Below are 19,748 nucleotides of genomic sequence, written 5' to 3' on the forward strand. Positions count from 1 at the left end.
AGGTATACGTGATATACATGTAATTGATGTGTACCTTACCAATACTCGTAGTAGCTCCTGGGTATTTGATACCGGTGCGGTTGCTCACATTTGTAACTCAAAATAGGAGCTGCGGAATAAGCGGAGACTGGCGAAGGATGAGGTGACGATGCACGTCGGGAATGGTTCCAAGGTCAATGTGATCGCCGTCGGCACGCTACCTCTACATTTACCTTCGGGATTAGTTTTAAACCTTAATAATTGTTATTTAGTGCCAGCTTTGAGCATGAATATTGTATCAGGATCTCATTTAATTCGAGATGGCTACTCATTTAAATCCGAGAATAATGGTTGTTCTATTTATATGAGAGATATGTTTTATGGTCATGCTCCGATGGTGAATGGTTTATTCTTAATGAATCTCGAGCGTAATGCTACACATGTTCATAGTGTGAGTACCAAAAGATGTAAGATTGATAATGATAGTCCCACATACTTGTGGCACTGCCGCCTTGGTCACATAGGTGTCAAACGCATGAAGAAGCTCCATGCTGATGGACTTTTAGAGTCTCTTGATTACGAATCATTTGACACGTGCGAACCATGCCTCATGGGTAAAATGACCAAGACTCCATTCTCAGGAACAATGGAGCGAGCAACCAACTTATTGGAAATCATACATACTGATGTGTGCGGTCCAATGAGCGTTGAGGCTCGCGGTGGCTATCGTTATGTTCTCACCCTCACTGATGACTTGAGTAGATATGGGTATGTCTACTTAATGAAACACAAGTCTGAAACCTTTGAAAAGTTCAAGGAATTTCAGAGTGAGGTTGAGAATCAACGTGACAGGAAAATCAAGTTCGTGTGATCAGATCGTGGAGGAGAATACTTGAGTCACGATTTTGGCACACACTTAAGAAAATGTGGAATAGTTTCACAACTCACGCCACCTGGAACACCTCAGCGTAATGGTGTGTCCGAACGTCGTAATCGCACTCTATTAGATATGGTGCGATCTATGATGTCTCTTACCGATTTACCGCTATCTTTTTGGGGCTATGCTTTAGAGACTGCCGCATTCACTTTAAATAGGGCTCCGTCGAAATCCATTGAGACGACACCGTATGAATTATGGTTTGGGAAGAAACCTAAGTTGTCGTTTCTAAAAGTTTGGGGATGCGATGCTTATGTCAAGAAACTTCAACCTGAAAAGCTCGAACCCAAGTCAAAAAAATGCGTCTTCATGGGATACCCTAAAGAAACTATTGGGTATACCTTCTACCTCAGATCAGAAGGCAAGATCTTTGTTGCCAAGAATGGATCCTTTTTAGAGAAAGAGTTTCTCTCGAAAGAAGTTAGTGGGAGGAAAGTAGAACTTGATGAAGTATTACCTCTTGAACCGGAAAATGGCGCAACTCAAGAAAATGTTCCTGAGGTACCTGCACCAACTAGAGAGGAAGTTAATGATGATGATCATGAAACTTCAGATCAAGTTGCTACTGAACTTCGTAGGTCCACAAGGACACGTTCCGCACCAGATTGGTACGGCAACCCTGTCTTGGAAATCATGTTGTTAGACAACGGTGAACCTTCGAACTATGAAGAAGTGATGGCGGGCTCGTATTCCAACAAATGGCTGGAAGCCATGAAATCCGAGATAGGATCCATGTATGAAAACGAAGTATGGACTTTGACTGACTTGCCCGTAGAGCGGCGAGCTATAGAAAATAAATGGATCTTTAAGAAGAAGACAGACGCGGATGGTAATGTGACCATCTATAAAGCTTGACTTGTCACTAAGGGTCATCGACAAGTTCAAGGGGTTGACTACGATGAGACTTTCTCACCGGTAGCGAAGCTGAAGTCCGTCCGAATCATGTTAGCAATTGCCGCATTCTATGATTATGAAATATGGCAAATGGATGTCAAAACGGCATTCCTTAATGGTTTCCTTAAGGAAGAATTGTATATGATGCAGCCGGAAGGTTTTGTCGATCCTAAGTATGCTAACAAGGTGTGCAAGCTCCAACGCTCGATTTATGGGCTGGTGCAAGCATCTCGGAGTTGGAATATTCGCTTTGATGAGATGATCAAAGCGTTTGGGTTTACACAGACTTATGGAGAAGCCTGCGTTTACAAGAAAGTGAGTGGGAGCTCTATAGCATTTCTCATATTATATGTAGATGACATACTTTTGATGGGAAATGATATAGAACTCTTGGACAGCATTAAGGCCTACTTGAATAAGAGTTTTTCAATGAAGGACCTTGGAGAAGCTGCTTATATATTAGGCATCAAGATCTACAGAGATAGATCAAGACGCCTCATAGGTCTTTCACAAAGCACATACCTTGATAAGATATTGAAGAAGTTCAATATGGATCAGTCTAAGAAGGGGTTCTTGGCTGTGTTGCAAGGTGTGAAATTGAGCTCAGCTCAATGTCCGACCACGGCAGAAGATATAGAAGAGATGAGTGTCATCCCCTATGCCTCAGCCATAGGTTCTATTATGTATGCCATGCTGTGTACCAGACCTGATGTAAACCTTGCCGTAAGTTTGGTAGAAAGGTACCAAAGTAATCCCAGCAAGGAACAGTGGACAACGGTCAAGAATATCCTGAAGTACCTGAAAAGGACTAAGGAAATGTTTCTCGTTTATGGAGGTGACGAAGAGCTCGTCGTAAAGGGTTACATCGATGCTAGCTTCGACACAGATCTGGATGACTCTAAGTCACAAACCGGATACATGTATATTTTGAATGGTGGGGCAGTAAGCTGGTGCAGTTGCAAGCAGAGCGTCGTGGCGGGATCTACATGTGAAGCGGAGTACATGGCAGCCTCAGAGGCAGCGCATGAAGCAATTTGGGTGAAGGAGTTCATCACCGACCTAGGAGTCATACCCAATGCGTCGGAGCCAATCAAACTCTTCTGTGACAACACTGGAGCTATTGCACTTGCCAAGGAGCCCAGGTTTCACAAGAAGACCAGGCACATCAAGCGTCGCTTCAACTCCATTCGTGAAAATGTTCAAGATGGAGACATAGATATTTCTAAAGTACATACGGACCTGAATGTAGCAGATCCGTTGACTAAACCTCTCCCAAGAGCAAAACATGATCAACACCAGAATTCCATGGGTGTTCGATTCATCACAATGTAACTAGATTATTGACTCTAGTGCAAGTGGGAGACTGTTGGAAATATGCCCTAGAGGCAATAATAAAAGCATTATTATTATATTTCCTTGTTCGTGATAATTATCTTTATTCATGCTATAATTGTGTTATCCGGAAATCGTAATACATGTGTGAATACCTAGACACCAACATGTCCCTAGTAAGCCTCTAGTTGACTAGCTCGTTGATCAACAGATAGTGATGGTTTCCTGACTATGGTCATTGGATGTCATTGATAACGAGATCACATCATTAGGAGAATGATGTGATGGACAAGACCCAATCCTAAACATAGCACAAGATCGTATAGTTCGTTTGCTAGAGTTTTCCAATGTCAAGTATCTTTTCCTTAGACCATGAGATCGTGTAACTCCCGGATACCGTAGGAGTGCTTTGGGTGTACCAAACGTCACAACGTAATTGGGTGACTATAAAGGTATACTACGGGTATCTCCGAAAGTGTCTGTTGGGTTGACACGGATCAAGACTGGGATTTGTCACTCCGTATGACGGAGAGGTATCACTGGGCCCACTCGGTAATGCATCATCATAATGAGCTCAAAGTGACCAAGTGTCTGGTCACGGGATCATGTATTACGGTACGAGTAAAGTGACTTGCCGGTAACGAGATTGAACGAGGTATTGGGATACCGACGATCGAATCTCAGGCAAGTAACATACCAATTGACGAAGGGAATTGTATGCGGGATTGATTGAATCCTCGACATCGTGGTTCATCCGATGAGATCATCAAGGAGCATGTGGGAGCCAACATGGGTATCCAGATCCCGCTATTGGTTATTGGCCGGAGAGTCGTCTCGGTCATGTCTACGTGTCTCCCGAACCCGTAGGGTCTACACACTTAAGGTTCGGTGACGCTAGGGTTGTAGGGATATGTATATGTAGTAACTTGAATGTTGTTCGGAGTCCCAGATGAGATCACGGACGTCACGAGGAGTTCCGAAATGGTCCGGAGGTAAAGATTTATATATGGGAAGTCTTGTTTTGGTCGCCGGAAAGGTTTCACGCATTATCGGTATTGTACCGGGAGTGCCGAAAGGGGTCCGGGGGTCCACCAAGGGGGTCCACCTGCCCCGGGGGGCCACATGGGCTGTAGGGGTGTGCACCTTGGCCTGTATGGGCCAAGGGCACCAGTCCCAAGAGGCCCATGCGCCAAGAGATAAGGGAAAGGAAGAGTCCTAAAGGGGGAAGGCACCTCCGAGGTGCCTTGGGGAGGATGGACTCCTCCCTGGCCGCACCCTTCCTTGGAGGAAGGGCCAAGGGTGCGCCCCCCCTCTCCCTTGGCCCTATATATAGTGGGGGGAAGGGAGGGCAGCAGCACCGAAGCCCTGGCGCCTCCCTCTCCCTCTCCAACACCTCCTCCTCCGTAGAGCTTGGCGAAGCCCTGACGGAGTACTGCAGCTCCACCACCACCACGCCGTCGTGATGCTGCTGGATCCATCTTCCTCAACCTCTCCTTCCCCTTGCTGGATCAAGAAGGAGGAGACGTCACGCTGACCGTACGTGTGTTGAACGCGGAGGTGCCGTCCGTTCGGCGCTAGGATCTCCAGTGATTTGGATCACGTCGAGTACGACTCCCTCATCCCCGTTCTTTGAATGCTTCCGCACATGATCTACAAAGGTATGTAGATGCAATCCGATCACTCGTTGCTAGATGAACTCCTAGATGGATCTTGGCGAAACCGTAGGAAATTTTTTGTTTTCTGCAACGTTCCCCATCACTGTCGCCGTCGCTTATTATAACACCAACGTTCTTAATTTCCTTTTCTACAAAAAAAATTGCCGACAAGTGCGCCGGCCAGTCTGACGTCAGACAGGACCGACGGCACTATTCAATAGGATAGCGTCGAACGACGGGTAGCATAACTAATCAAAGACGCTCGACTGCAAGTGCGTCGCTGGGTATATAAGCTGGTCGTCGCGCGCTCCGTCGGGCGAGGTGGGACTAAAACTTAGCTATCGCAGCCGCCGTGCCTGCAGCGACGCGCGTGACTGCGTGGGCCGGCCCAATATCATTGTTTCCGCCCACCGCGCGACGACGGCCCAAGTAGCACGCGGCGCGACGACGGCCCAAGTTCCACGCGGGGCGACTTGGGATGTTTAGTCCCACCTCGGCCGACGGAGCGCGCGGCGACCGGCTTATATACCCGGCGGCACAAAGGCTATTGAACTCCTTTCGTTGCCTTGTACTGTTGCTGCCGTCCGACTCTGCCCTGTGGGACAGTGCCGCCGGCCGACGCTGCCACTGTGGGACAGTGCCGCCGGCGCACTTGTCGGGTGTTTTTTTAAATGACGGCGTTCTAAGCGACGGCGACCGTGCAATGCAGAAAATATATAGTAAACAACGACGACAGTACTATGCAAAAATGAGCACGTCAAAATAAACAACAATGACTTGCACAAAATTAACAGTAAAAATTAACACATCAAAATAAACAAAGTAAAACTCCTTCTTGCATTACATAGTCTGTCATCAAAACAAAATAGTCTGACATCAACGAAGTAAAATAAGTTCATATAACATATTATAACAATTATTAAAGATCAAATGTACAGAACATTAAAAAACTGTCTTCAATGAAAGGGTGGATCGATCTTCCATAGCCATCCATAATAAAACTGTCTTCAATCAAAAGGTGAACCAATCTTCCATACTCCACAAGTTAAGCAAAGTTCCTACATAACAATAAAATATGTGTTAATTCACAATGAACAAATAAATTCGGTTTGAACAATAACATATACAATAACATAAGAAAATCATACTTAGGATTTTGAGGGCACGTGGTCTTATAATGACCCGTAACACCGCACAGTCCACATTGACGTTTGCTTTTCTCATCAAAAGCTTTTGGTCGCCCATTTTTAGTGACATCAGGACCATCCTTACCGCAGCCTTTAACATTCTATTTTGGTGCGCCTTTGGTGTTAACTTTTGCGGGATCACAAACAAGACCATGATCTTGATTAGGCTCGAATGCATCGTCGTTCAAAAACTATACCTCCGCACCAGGCTCATCCTCCTCAGTGTAATCATTATCTATCATGTCCCTCAGAGCCGCCTTCAACTTGCCGAATAAAAATGGTTTATGGCATGCTTTATGAGTTGCTTCAGCAGATAAGATAGTCAACTCGCTGTACCTAGCTCTGTCCCCTGCACCCGCCCATCCCCATGCAAACAGATCGCTAGTGCGCTTCACGGGAAGTCCACCCCTTGCAACTTGGCTCAACCTCCGCAGTACTAAACACTTAGGCATCTCACGTAAGCGTAGCTGAATTAGAACGTGAAGAATATGTTTGCAAGGAAGTCCTTTGCGATACATGCTTCTGCAACTGCACTTCACAATTTCTTCTAAGTTACCTGGGGTGTAGTCCATAGTGAATCTGGTATCTCTATTTTCCTTCTATGTCAGTATGAATCTGTGAGTGTCTGCTCCTCTCAGTCTCTCAAGGACCTCTAGCTCCCGTGCCTTCTTCATATCTTCCTGCAAGATATAAAAGTTTGCCGCAGTGAACTCACGGGCAGCTGATTTCTCAATATCTTTACACTCATCCAATACTGGTACTGGAACTGTCTGTGAGTTTGTGTAATCGTCATGCGCCTCATTCTCACGGAGACGAACTATGCAGTTCTCATAGTGCACAATCATATCAACAATAGTCATACCGGAGTCTAGATGCAAGTGAAGGCATGAATTCAGACTCTCACTTCGCTGGTTACTTTGCATACCTAAGAAAAACCCACCTGACAGATATGATGCAGTCCAAAGCCTTTTCTTCTTGTACGTCCTACGTAACCATGTCTTTGTTTTCTCTGACTGCCATTTGGCGGTAAACGCTGCCCATCTCTCCTCAAATACCTTTTTTGAAGTGGCATAATAAAGTAGAGACCTGAACTCCTTTAGAGACTTATGATAAAGGTGTTTCTGCATGTTCTTCTCAATATGCCACGAGCAAAGACGATGCCAAACCTCCTAAAGTACCTTTCTTATGGCCTTAATCATAGCTGCATCTCCATCAGTAATTACTGACCTAGGCCTCTTCTGACAGTGAGCCCTCAAAAATGTCGGAAGCAGCCAGACATATGTATCTTCCGTCTCGTCAGACACAAGAGCACAACCGAATATCGTGGTGCAACGGTGGTTGTTCAGACCGACAAAAGGTATAAATGGCATGCCATACCTATTCATCCTGTATGTGCTGTCGAAGACTGTCACATCACCGTAGTCAACATAGTCTCGACGTGATTGAGAATCACACCAGAATATGTTTTTCAACCTTCCTTCACATCGACGGTGTGCTCAAAGAAGAAATCTGGATCTCTCTCTTTTCTGGTCATCATGATCCCAATGGCAGTGTCTGCATCACCTTGTGTAAGCAACTTCATTTTTTCTCTATAACACATGTTATAAAGCTTCTTCCTCCCAAAACCAACCTTTGCATATGACCCGGAGCGCGCAACGAGTTGATCATAAATCATATGTTTCCTGATTCCAGCACCTGCCATGGTTAAGATCTCAGCCTTTTGATATTCTTTTATCTGATTGTGAGACCGAAGAAACATGACTTCATCCGGTCTAGCTAGAACGTGACTGTGATCATCATTGAAACTGCTGACATACCAAACGTCACGCTCTTTATCAAGCTTCAAAGTTATATGCGCATCGCAGAAGCAACGAGTCTCCCCTCTCAGCCTGCGGGTCCTGCCTTCCATTGTACAACGTTTTACCTGTCGTTTCCCAGCTCTCGCACACACATACTTTCTCAAGCGCTTAGTTGCCTTAGGACCTTTCGAATATTTCAGTGAGTCATTTCTTACGCTGAAACCACGCTCGTACGCATACTAATTATAGAAATTGTAAGCATCTCCTAGTGACTTGAACGTCTTCCTCATGACCTTCCAATGCATGTCCAATGATTCTTGCTGATATTCATCAAATCCGATGTCAAAATTAAACAGATCATCACCAACATGCTCATCATTCCCGCTTGTACCATCTACATCTCCTTGTAAATTAATGCATTAAACCATTTATGTCAGTCAGTTATAATTTTAAAATGTACTGTAGTGATGTAAGTTTCAAAACTTACTTTGCTGGAGCTGTCATCATGAGATGCATCAACGTGTGATTTGTCACTTTCATCGTCCACAATATTCCTCACAAAGTCCCCGTCCTCGTCCATCTGCGCGCATTGCAAAAAAAAACATGTAAGCGCTCATATGATTATTATGTCATTTCTTCTCTGATTTTATTAATAACATACCCGGAGTGCACTTTCAGCAAATGAATCATCTATATCCATATCATCATCATCATCGCCATGTTGCTGCATCATGCAAAAAATATTAAATTTTCCGTGCGGTCTATCATATTTACCCCCTCATATTTATTGTTTTATCAACATTGATCACACTTACATTGCCACTATAAGATTCATCCAAACTCATGTAGTTCTCCTCACGAGGTTCATCCATATTCCGTGACGAGGTTTCGTTGTCCTCGCTGTAATCATCACCATCATAATCTCCCTCCTCCTCTAACTATATATAGTTAAAAAAATTGTACGATGAATCAAACGCCGTGTAACATCATCCCTAAAACAACTATCTTATCAAGCACAACAATGTCTCAAACCAACCTCTTGCACGGCGGCGAGGATTTCAGCCGGATCCATTTCCTCCGATGACGAACGTGATGACGGCGTGACGTTGCTGGCCGGCGGAGGCAGGTGTCCACGGCGTGAGGACGATGGCTGGTCGTAGTAGGCATAGTGCGCGGAGGGAGGCGACGACGTAGATCGCGGGTGGGCGGCCATCTGGGCGACGGGAATGGAATGCGGCGGCGGGCACGCGCACCGACAGCGGTAAAGGCGCCGGGGCACGCGCGGCGGCCTGTTTGTGAAGGAAATATGTCCTAGAGGCAATAATAAAGTTATTATTTATTTCCTTATTTCATGATAAATGTTTATTATTCATGCTAAAATTGTATTAACCGGAAACAAAATACATGTGTGAATACATAAACAAACAGAGTGTCACTAGTATGCCTCTACTTGACTAGCTCGTTAATCAAAGATGGTTATGTTTCCTAACCATAGACAAAGAGTTGTTATTTGATTAACGAGGTCACATCATTAGTTGAATGATCTGATTGACATGACCCATTCCATTAGCTTAGCACCCGATCGTTTAGTATGTTGCTATTGCTTTCTTCATGACTTATACATGTTCCTATAACTATGAGATTATGCAACTCCCGTTTGCCGGAGGAACACTTCGGGTGCTACCAAACGTCACAACGTAAATGGGTGATTATAAAGGAGCATTACAGGTGTCTCCAAAGGTAGATGTTGGGTTGGCGTATTTCAAGATTAGGTTTTGTCACTCCGATTGTCGGAGAGGTATCTCTGGGCCCTCTCGGTAATGCACATCACTTAAGCCTTGCAAGCATTGCAACTAAATGAGTTAGTTGCGAGATGATGTATTACGGAACGAGTAAAGAGACTTGCCGGCAACGAGATTGAACTAGGTATGGGATACCGACGATCGAATCTCGGGCAAGTAACATACCGATGACAAAGGGAACAACGTATGTTGTTATGCGGTCTGACCGATAAAGATCTTCGTAGAATATGTAGGAGCCAATATGGGCATCCAGGTCCCGCTATTGGTTATTGACCGGAGACATGTCTCGGTCATGTCTACATTGTTCTCGAACCCGTAGGGTCCGCACGCTTAAGGTTACGATGACAGTTATATTATGAGTTTATGCATTTTGATGTACTGAGTCCCGGATGTGATCATGGACATGACGAGGAGTCTCGAAATGGTCGAGACATAAAGATTGATATATTGGAAGCCTATGTTTGGATATCGAAAGTGTTCCGGGTGAAATCGAGATTTTACCAGAGTACCGGGAGGTTACCGGAACCCCCCGGGAGCTATATGGGCCTTAGTGGGCTTTAGTGGAAAGGAGAAAGGAGCAGCCCAAGGTGGCTGTGCGCCTCCCCCCTTCCCCTAGTCCTATTAGGACTAGGAGAGGTGGCCGGCTCCCTCTCTCTCTTTCCCCCCCCCCTCAAGGAGTCCTATTCCAACTAGGATTGGGGGGGGGGGATCCTACTCCCAGAGGGAGTAGGACTCTCCTGGCGCGCCTCCTGTGGCCGGCCAGCCTCCCCCTCTCTAATCCTTTATATACTGAGGCAGAGGCACCCCAGAAAGACACAAGTTGATCCACGTGATCTATTCCTTAGCCGTGTGCGGCGCCCCAGCCACCATATTCCTCGATAATACTGTAGCGGAGTTTAGGCGAAGCCCTGCTGCTGTAGTGCATCAAGATCGTCACCACGCCGTCGTGCTGACGGAACTCTTCCCCAACACTTTGCTGGATCGGAGTCCGGGGATCGTCATCGAGCTGAACGTGTGCTCGAACTCGGAGGTGCCGTAGTTTCAGTGCTTGATCGGTTGGATCGTGAAGACGTACGACTACTTCCTCTACGTTGCGTCAACGCTTCCGCAGTCGGTCTGCGTGGGTACGTAGACAACACTCTCCCCTCTCGTTGCTATGCATCACATGATCTTGCGTGTGCGTAGGAATTTTTTTGAAATTACTACGAAACCCAACAGTTTGGGTCGCGACTCGGGCGACGGCGACTTCGTGCAGATGGGGGCCAACGTGGAGACGGCATGGATGCGTTAGGGTTCAGGGTTTCGACGGCGGGCGTCGGCGGCTACCGTGTCTTTTTTTTCCTCCAACAACTGTCGACGCCAACGTCGAGACGTGAGGGCGTACGGCGACAGGTGCGGGTACGCGGGCGGGCGGGCGTACATCGACGGGTGCGGCATACGCGGGCGGGCGTACGACGTCGTGCGCGACGTACGGCGTCGGGTGGGTATTCCTATACCTAATGTGAAATTACCATACTACCCACTATACGTTTTAGAGGGGTTGCACCGAAGCACTCCCCTTTTTGCTTACTCTGAAGAGTGAAGAGAACAACTTGTTTCTCCTCCACGTAAAAAAAGAAAAGAAAAAAAGAGCAGAGTATACAGGATTCTCCTGCTCTGCCAAGAAGTTGTACTGGCGTCCCACATGGACGTGACGATGAGACTTGGTGTTACCCCTTTGTGGCCCAGTGATTTGCTTTTTCATTCTCTTTGACTAGTAGCCCTACACAGAGTTTGCACTTGGCCTGCATATACGACCTTTTTCTTTGAGAGAGCGTAGGCTTTATTGATTAATCAACAATATTACAAGAGTTTCTCGGATACAACCCAAAACACAATGGAAAAACACTAACACCAACCCAGTCGTTCTGCATCAAACATCTTTGCTGTATGTGTAGGAAATCACGCCCGGAAAAGACAGAGCAGACGAGACATACGAATGTTAGGAGCATCTCTAGCCGATTCCTAATAATTTAGAGGAGTAAACCGCCAAGTGGCATGTAGGACACTCTATATTTGCCCCTCTAGAAAAGATGTGGTTCTTAACAAATCCCCTAAACTTAATTCACTGTTTTTTTGCTAAATATTCCTAGTTTTAATTTACATACTACATTTCAACTACATATTTGCGCACATATTAAATCCAAAATAATAATTAAGGTTCACACAATTCATGAATATTATAAATTGAGAGTTTACAAAAAAAAATCAAATCCAAACACACGAAAGGGTTCAAATGAAGTGAAGAGTATGATAAAAGCACAACTATGAAGTGTATAAAGTTGCCAATGATGCTCAACAAGATCATCTTGGAGCTGGGTATGAACTTCTCGGTTCTTGATGCTTCTATGCAGCGTGAGGAATCTTTGTATCATGTATGCTTCGTGCTCCGGCTCAACAGGATCCCCAATGAAGATGTACTAAAAGTTATCCGGCATGACTCATTCATCTTCAATGGTCATGTTACAGAAAATGATGCAACATCTCATTATTTGCTATAGGACCTCGGGGGTTTCAATGCTCAATAGGGCCACAAATGATGCCAAATCGCTTCTGAACCACACTGAAAGCTCTTCAACATCCTTCCTTTTGGACTCTTGACACATTGCAAAGTGAAACCTCTTGTTACCTTTAGGATGCAGGGTTGTCTTCATAAATGTGGCTCCATCTGCAAGGTAGTAACCTATCGTGTACTCACGACCATTGACAACATAGTTGCAAGAAAGAGCATCTCCGAAAACAAGCCTAGCAAACTGTGGTGATCTGAATAGCCAAATCATGTCGTTAGAAGAGCCAGACAATCCAAAGAATAAAGGCCAAATACATAGATCCTCCGATACAAATGTCTCAAGAATGATTGTTGGATCTTTGAAGTGGTCTTTGTACTCATCTTTTCATCCCGTAGGATAATACTTCCATGTCCAGTGCATGCAATCAATTGATCCAAGCATCCCAAACCATCCTCGTTCCTTACTCAATCCCAACAGCCTCTCGGTTTCTTCATTGGTGGGTGCCCTCAAGTACTCCAACCCAAAGATCTCAATCACGTCTTTTGTGTATCTTCAAATGGCCTCCAAGATTGTACCTTCTCCAACGCGGACATAATTGTCAACGACATCGGCCAAACACCCATAGGCAAGCACTCGAACATCAGCGATACACTTCATCAAAGAGCTCACACTTATCTCTTCGGCTGCACTCCTCACGAGTTTGAACCAATCATCGTGCTTCTCCCGCAGCTTTTCAATGGTGAGAAAAGACTTGTGTGCATCCGAAATCGCTGACGTAAATACTTCTACAGATAGGTTGCACTGGGGTTGAAGTAACCTCTCATAATCTTGGCATGACCCTCCACTCTATCTAGATTGGTGTGTATACGATCGAATTGTGATCCTCTTTTCGGCTGCCAAAAAAATTCATTAAAGAACATGCCAATGGCCATTTTCAAGTCGTCATCGTCTTCCTCCTCCTCTGACAACGAAGAGTCCTCGAAGATCATCTCCCTCAACCCCTTCATCTACACTAGAAATGACTCGGTTCAGTTCAATTGCCAAGACAAAAGACGAGATGAAATAGCACAAAAAAACTCACCTAGGTAGATCACCGAACACGATGGCAGAGGTGTCACAGCTGGCCGGTGACGTTGAGCCGTTGCCAAGCTACTAGTGGCCGATAGGGCTTCGTGATGGCCGACAGTGGATGAAGAGGCTCGGAGGAAGATGATCTGGTGCGTGCTTCCGACGACGAGATCGATGCGGTGGTGTTGGCCATAGAACTCGACTCCGATGCCGACAGTGACCGGCGACTTTCTCAAAGTGGGGCAAGCGGGCGGCAAAGAGGGTGTTGACGGAGGCATTGGGTGGTCGTTGGAAGCTACGCCAACGATGACGCAGCACAGGGTGGGGAGGTCGCATGCGCATGAGAAGAGGCCAAGATTACTCCACAAATGGGCGACCGAGTATATTTGAGAGTCAGTGCGTCTTCGTGGTAAAAATTACCCTCTAACAATGATAGGGGTTCGGTTAGATGCGGTTTAAAGAAGAATCTCGAATTTATCATGCTCTAACATCTTTTAAGGAGTCGGTTAGACATGTTCTAAGCTAGGCAAGGAGCACACTGACACGGCCTCAAATATGCCACGAATGCGATGCGCTTTCATGTCCCTCGAGTTAGGAGTAATATACCGAAACATGCAGAGCGTACCTCAACACATGACCATGGTTTACAAATTGGGATAAATAGAGTGTCAAGTTTGGCCCAGACAGAGAGCAGACCAAGCCCTGCTTACCCATGGATCACACAGTCACACAGAACATACAAAACGGTTCAATTGCCGGCCTATCATGTCTCCTCATGGTTGTTCCCGAATTTAGCCAACCACGCCATCTCAGTCCCCGAGCTATGTATGGAACTAGCTTGCATATCCTAACAGATGAAAACATGCCAGATGCACCTGAAAATAGTGGGGTTCAGCTGTCCATGGCCCTAAGAGCATCTACAACGGGGCACCTCAAACCTCTCTCAAACATCCGGACGGATGATTCGGTCATTGACGGCCAAAAAAAGGCGACCCGGACAGGCGCCTCAAACGCCTGGGCTGACCGTTACTCCTTATATCCAGCCCAAATTTGAGACATATATGGGGCGGCCCAGACGTGATCGGGCGCACCCGCCACGTCACACTGACGTTGGAGTCCCATAGAAAAACAGCCGGAAACCCGACGGTCCGACGGCCGTCTCCTCCGACGGGGTGTAAACGTCGTGTGGCGCCGCCCTGGCTCGCCGCTTGAGAGCCGAAGTCCGGCTATTTAAGCCGGACGGTGTCCCCTAGCCCTAGCCGCATCTACTTTCTCTCTCTCTGTGCCGCCAGCCCGAGCTCATCCACCTTTCTACCTCTCCGCCTCACTCTTCCCTCGACGTCCGGCTCTGCCATGGCCCGACAGAAGAAGACCACTTAGGCTATGCTAACGTTGGAGTGCCGCCTCTAGATGCTAGAGGAGATCCGAGCGAGGCGCGACGCCCGCATAGCAGTCCTTCGGACTCGGAGGAGAAGGAGGGGAGGAAGAGGACGGGGAGCAGCAACCGGTTCCCATGGAGGTGTCGGATCTGGAGAAGGATGACACGGGGGAGCCGGCGCCGGCGCTTCACCATGGAGGACGCCATGCCGGAGTTCGCGGTCGTCCAAGCAACGGGGATGGCGAAGCAGCATGCCATTCTGGAGTCAATCCAAGATGAGGCCTATGTCGAGGTCAACAAACAGTTCATCCAGCAAGAACGGGTGGTGAGCGACACGCTATTCGCCGAACTGGACACGAAGGAGGCGGAGGCGACGCAGAGGAGCCGGAGTTGCCCGTATACCTGGAGCCTGACACGGAGATCGTGGACATCTCCAACGACGACAAGTACTCCCTCCGTTCCTAAATATTTGTCTTTCTAGAGATATCAACAAGTGACTACATACGAAGCAAAATAAGTGAATCTACACTCTAAAATATGTCTATATACATCCGTATGTAGTTACTTGTTGAAATTTTTAGAAAGACAAATATTTAGAAACGGAGGGAGTAGTATAGTTGATCTACTTAGTAGGGTTTTTTTCTTTTGCATGCTTTGTATGGTTTTAAGGATTGAACAATGAGATATCCAGATATAGAGAGAAAATTTAAGAGGTGCCCGGTCACTATCCACAGACACGCCCAACGTCAGATTTGCTGTTTGTAGATGCTTTAACAGGGTATAGCAGCAGCATCGGATCATGGGTTTCATCACTTACTCTCAGGCAGGGAAGCCATAATAACACTAAAAACATTCAGAGAAACAGAATGTCCCCGTGAAAAATCGGCGTGGCACATGTCGGAATCATCCGCAAGGAGTACCGAGATTTCAGAGACAACATTTGATTATGTCAAAGCTAACAACTGACAGCAACATGAGTTTCAAGTGCACATTCATGGCATAGTCGTTGTAGCCAAGATTACACTTGACTCATGATACATGTCAATGTCATGCTCATTTACTTGGTTCCAGATGCAAGTTAGTTGGGTGCTTGATACATTTTAGTCCCATGACTAAAAGTAGTGGGACTAGAATTTGCTAGCCTCACCCATGCTTGGATCCAAATACTAAAGAGACTAAAATTAAGTTATTGAGCATTTATTATCCTTCAAACCCTTCAATCCAGAACTCGCATATATTAAAGGAGAGGAATTAAATGAGGAGAGAGAAGGCTAATACATATTTTAGTAGGTTTCCTATGACTAAAAAATTTTAGTCCTAGCCTCTAATACATATTTTAGTCCTAGCCTTTCTTTAGTCAGGGGTGCTTGAAACTTTAGCCTCTAAAAAAACTATTTTTAATCAGACTAAAAATAGTCCCTTGGATTTAAGCACCCTAAGTGTCCAAGCTAGGAATGTTGCGGGTTGACTTCTACTCACATGAGGTTCCATGCCGTCAATTCCATGCCGTCAATACACAACTAATACTACTCCACATGAGGTTTTTTGCTTCGCTTTGCAGATGTAAGTAACTAATAGAAATGCTCTCGATTCAGCAGGAGCTTGAAAAATGCAATTCATCAGCAATTCACGCCGGCGACGAAGCAATATTAGATGCCTGACTTGTCAACCTTTCTTACAGTATATAAATTGACCCAAGAAAAAGGTTTCGAAACCTCAATTTTGAGAGGCCAAGAATGCTAGCCGCTCAGCGATACAAACTTAAGACCTGCAAAAATTCAGATGAAGAATGCAATTGCCACGACACAGTTCGCCACGCCGAAAATCCTATAGAAGCATGCGGAGTACAGAGCCACTTCCCTAGTCGCACATTCTGGTCAGTCTTCATCATCGGCGGATGCCATCGCCGGCACCTTCTCCGGCATAGGCACTGGGTAGTTCCGCGAGAAGCAGGCGTCGCAGAGCTCGTCCGCCTCGTCGCCGTAGATGCTGTGGAGCTTGTCCAGCGAAAGGAAGCCGAGCGAGTCGCAGCCGATCATCTCGCGCACGCCCTCGACGTCCAGCCGGTTGGATATCAGCTCCTTCTCGTCCGGCGTGTCGATGCCGTAGTGGCATCGGCCCACCACCGGCGGGCTGGAGATGCGCATGTGCACCTCGCGGGCCCCGGCGTCGCGGAGCAGGCGCACGATCTTGCTCGACGTGGTGCCGCGCACGATCGAGTCGTCGACCACGACCACGCTCTTGCCCGTGATGACGCCGCGCACGGGCGCGAGCTTGAGCTTCACGGCGAGGTCGCGGATCGCCTGCGTCGGCTGGATGAAGCTGCGGCCGGTGTAATGCGACCGGATGAGCCCCTGCTGGAACTCGAGCCCCGAGGCCTGCGCGAAGCCGAGCGCCGCGTAGAAGCCAGAGTCCGGCACGGGGATGACCACGTCGGCGGTCGGGGCGGGGGACTCCTCGGCCAGCGCGCGGCCGTAGGCGGTGCGCCGCTCGTGGACGGCGTGCCCGAACACGATGGAATTGGGCAGCGCGAAGTAAATGTGCTCGAACACGCACGACTTGCGCGGGCGGTGCGGGACGAGGCAGGCCGAGGACACGGACATGTCCCGGCGGTCCACGACGATCACCTCCCCGGGCTCCACCTCCCGCTCGTACACGGCGTCGATGAGGTCGAGCGCGCAGGTCTCCGACGCGAACACGACGGCGCCGTTGGGGCGGCGGCCCATGACCAGCGGGCGGAAGCCGAAGGGGTCGCGCACGGCGAAGAGCTTGTCGGCCGTGAGGAAGAGCAGCGAGTAGGCGCCCTGGAGGCGCTCGCAGGCGTCGCAGATGCGGGCAAGCAGCGGGCGCGAGAGCGACGTGGCGATGAGGTGGAGGATGACCTCCGTGTCCGACGAGTTGTTGAAGATGGAGCCCTGCGCCTCCAGCTTGTGGCGCAGCGGCAGGTAGTTCACCAGGTTGCCGTTGTGCGCCACGGCGAGCTGCCCGAACCGGTACCCGGCGAGGAACGGCTGCACGTTGCACAGCTGGGCCTGGCCGCCGGAGGTGGAGTAGCGGACGTGGCCGATGGCGGCCTGCCCGGGGAGGCTCCCGAGGTGCGCCGGGTCCCTGAACACGTCGCTGACGAGCCCCAGCCCCGTCACGGACTTGAGCTTGCCGTCGTCCCCGGCGGCGCAGATGCCGGCGCCCTCCTCCCCGCGATGCTGCAGCTTCTGCAGGCCGAGATAGCAGAGCGACGACGCCTCCGGGTCGCCCACGACGCCGAACACGCCGCACTCCTCGCGGGGGTGGTCGTCGCCGCCGTCGTCCTCCTCCTCGCCGAAGTTGAAGGGCGTGACCTTGTCGAGCAGGGCCCGGGCCGGCGGGGCGCGGGCGGCGCGGTGGCGCAGCGCGAGGAGCGAGGGGCTGGGGCCGGCGTGGCACCTGAGCTGTCGATGGACGGTGGACGGCGCGGGGGGCGCGCGGAGGGGACGGGAGGAGGGTGTGGCGGCGGTGGCGGTGGTGGTGGTGGTGGCGGCGGCGGCGGCCATCCCTGGAGCGCGGCGGGATTGGGAGGGTGAGGGCTCTCGAGGATGCCCTCCCGAAGGCGTGTGAACGGACAGGATTTAAAGGGGTCGCCGCCAGGCGTGTGGAGGCCGTATGCCCTACGCACGAGTGATTCCACGATATTTGACTCCTATCGTCATTTTCTACTCTGGATTTTGGGTAAAATGAAAGGACAGAATCTCTGTCTGTTTGATTTGCTGTTTTCTTTCAGTTTTTTTTCTCTCGATCCAATATTTGGTTTTTCTTCAAATTCACGAGTAGAGATATATGTGGTCACGCAAATTCTGTTTCTCTTTTAAATTCATGGTATGGCAACTATATATGCCTCCCTCCGAGATTCCAATTCCAATATGAACTACGTACGGAGCAAAAATATGTCTATATAGCAAATCAACATGTGGCTGGATGATTACAGGGACTGTGATATCGCAACCCATCAGGTTCAAGTCCCGGTGCTCGCATTTATTCCTGAATTTATTTCAGGATTTCCGGTGATGCGCATTTAGTGGGAGAAGACATTCCCGTCGACGACGAGGTGCCTACAATGATTTCGTATATTTCAGGATGATATGCCGGCTCAGTCTTGCGAAGGTGCTCATAGAATGTGCGGGTATGCGTTCATAAGTATGAGTGTATGCGCGTGTATATAAACGGTTGCGTCTGTACTATGGTAAAAAAATGTCTATATGTATGCATATGTAGTTCATATTATAATATAGAAAAAAGACTTATATTCAGAAACCGAGACATAACATTTCTACGTTTTCTTTGGATGCAACTAGAAGCAAACTACGGAATAGAATCATTTGCTCCCAATTCTTGGCTGGATAAGCGCCTAATCTTGTGTCTTCTTTGGAGGGATATAAATTTTGTCTTAAGTGCTATTTGTGGGCAAGAATTAATACTATTCCAATTAATCTTCTGGATTCGAGGAGCGGTCCTGCGACCACTTATGACGGTTCATGAAAGCGCGGAATTTCCTTCCTAGTGCGCCATGCCTTTCGATCAGCCGCCAAGCTAGAAGATGAGGCTGAAGCCGTCTTTTGACTACGTTGACGCCTCTTTCATCAAGCAGATCTCGACCGTCAATTCAATTCTTCCCTGGCTAGCTGCTTTGCGCGGGCTCGAGAAGGCAGGCCCACTGGGCGCTGACACTGGGGCCCGCCCCTGAGCCGGCCAGACCGCTAGCCGGTCAAGTGGTGTGGGTCGTCATATGGTCCAGCCCTTTCACGTTTACAGGCATGCGGCCCCACAGGTTTACAGGCAGCGGATATGTATGTCAAACGGGATGCGGGCCACACGGCCCACGTAGACGTCGATCTTCCTCCGCCCTTTTGGAACGTTGGTGTTTGTAGGATAGAGTCGCCACGGGATGGCTTTCGTCGTGGAGCAGGTGAGCCCCTCCGTCCAAGTTTATCCTTGCCTTCAGAACTCGGGCCTCCTTCTCGATTGGCCGGGAAAAACTCGCGGCGCATATCGAACACGAGTCGCCGTCGAATCTGAAGGTTCGCCTGATCGCCTCATCCGGATAGAGAGCTCCACGCCGTACGAAACCGGCGCTAGAACGGACGACGGTCGCTCGACACACAGGTCGTCCTGGAATCGTCCCGGCGGGACGAGGG

General features: G+C 48.3%; 1 protein-coding gene and 1 pseudogene across 1 annotated transcript; both read right to left on the minus strand.

Annotated features, from left to right (window-relative positions):
- Positions 1-7,452: 7,452 nt before the first annotated feature.
- LOC123057052 (protein FAR1-RELATED SEQUENCE 11-like) lies at positions 7,453-14,787 on the minus strand (annotated as a pseudogene).
- A 1,442-nt stretch (positions 14,788-16,229) lies between these two features.
- LOC123062759 (amidophosphoribosyltransferase, chloroplastic) lies at positions 16,230-18,176 on the minus strand. The gene has a single exon (XM_044486410.1). The coding sequence runs from the start codon at positions 18,108-18,110 to the stop codon at positions 16,458-16,460; it is 1,653 nt and encodes a 550-aa protein (XP_044342345.1). The 5' UTR covers positions 18,111-18,176; the 3' UTR covers positions 16,230-16,457.
- Positions 18,177-19,748: the final 1,572 nt, after the last annotated feature.

Source organism: Triticum aestivum, chromosome 3A, assembly GCF_018294505.1.
Source record: "Triticum aestivum cultivar Chinese Spring chromosome 3A, IWGSC CS RefSeq v2.1, whole genome shotgun sequence".
Lineage (NCBI taxonomy): Eukaryota > Viridiplantae > Streptophyta > Magnoliopsida > Poales > Poaceae > Triticum > Triticum aestivum.

Excerpts from the sequence above, each read along its gene's own strand:
- LOC123062759 (XM_044486410.1), bottom strand. The coding sequence starts at position 18,110 with ATGGCCGCCGCCGCCGCCACCACCACCACCACCGCCACCGCCGCCACA.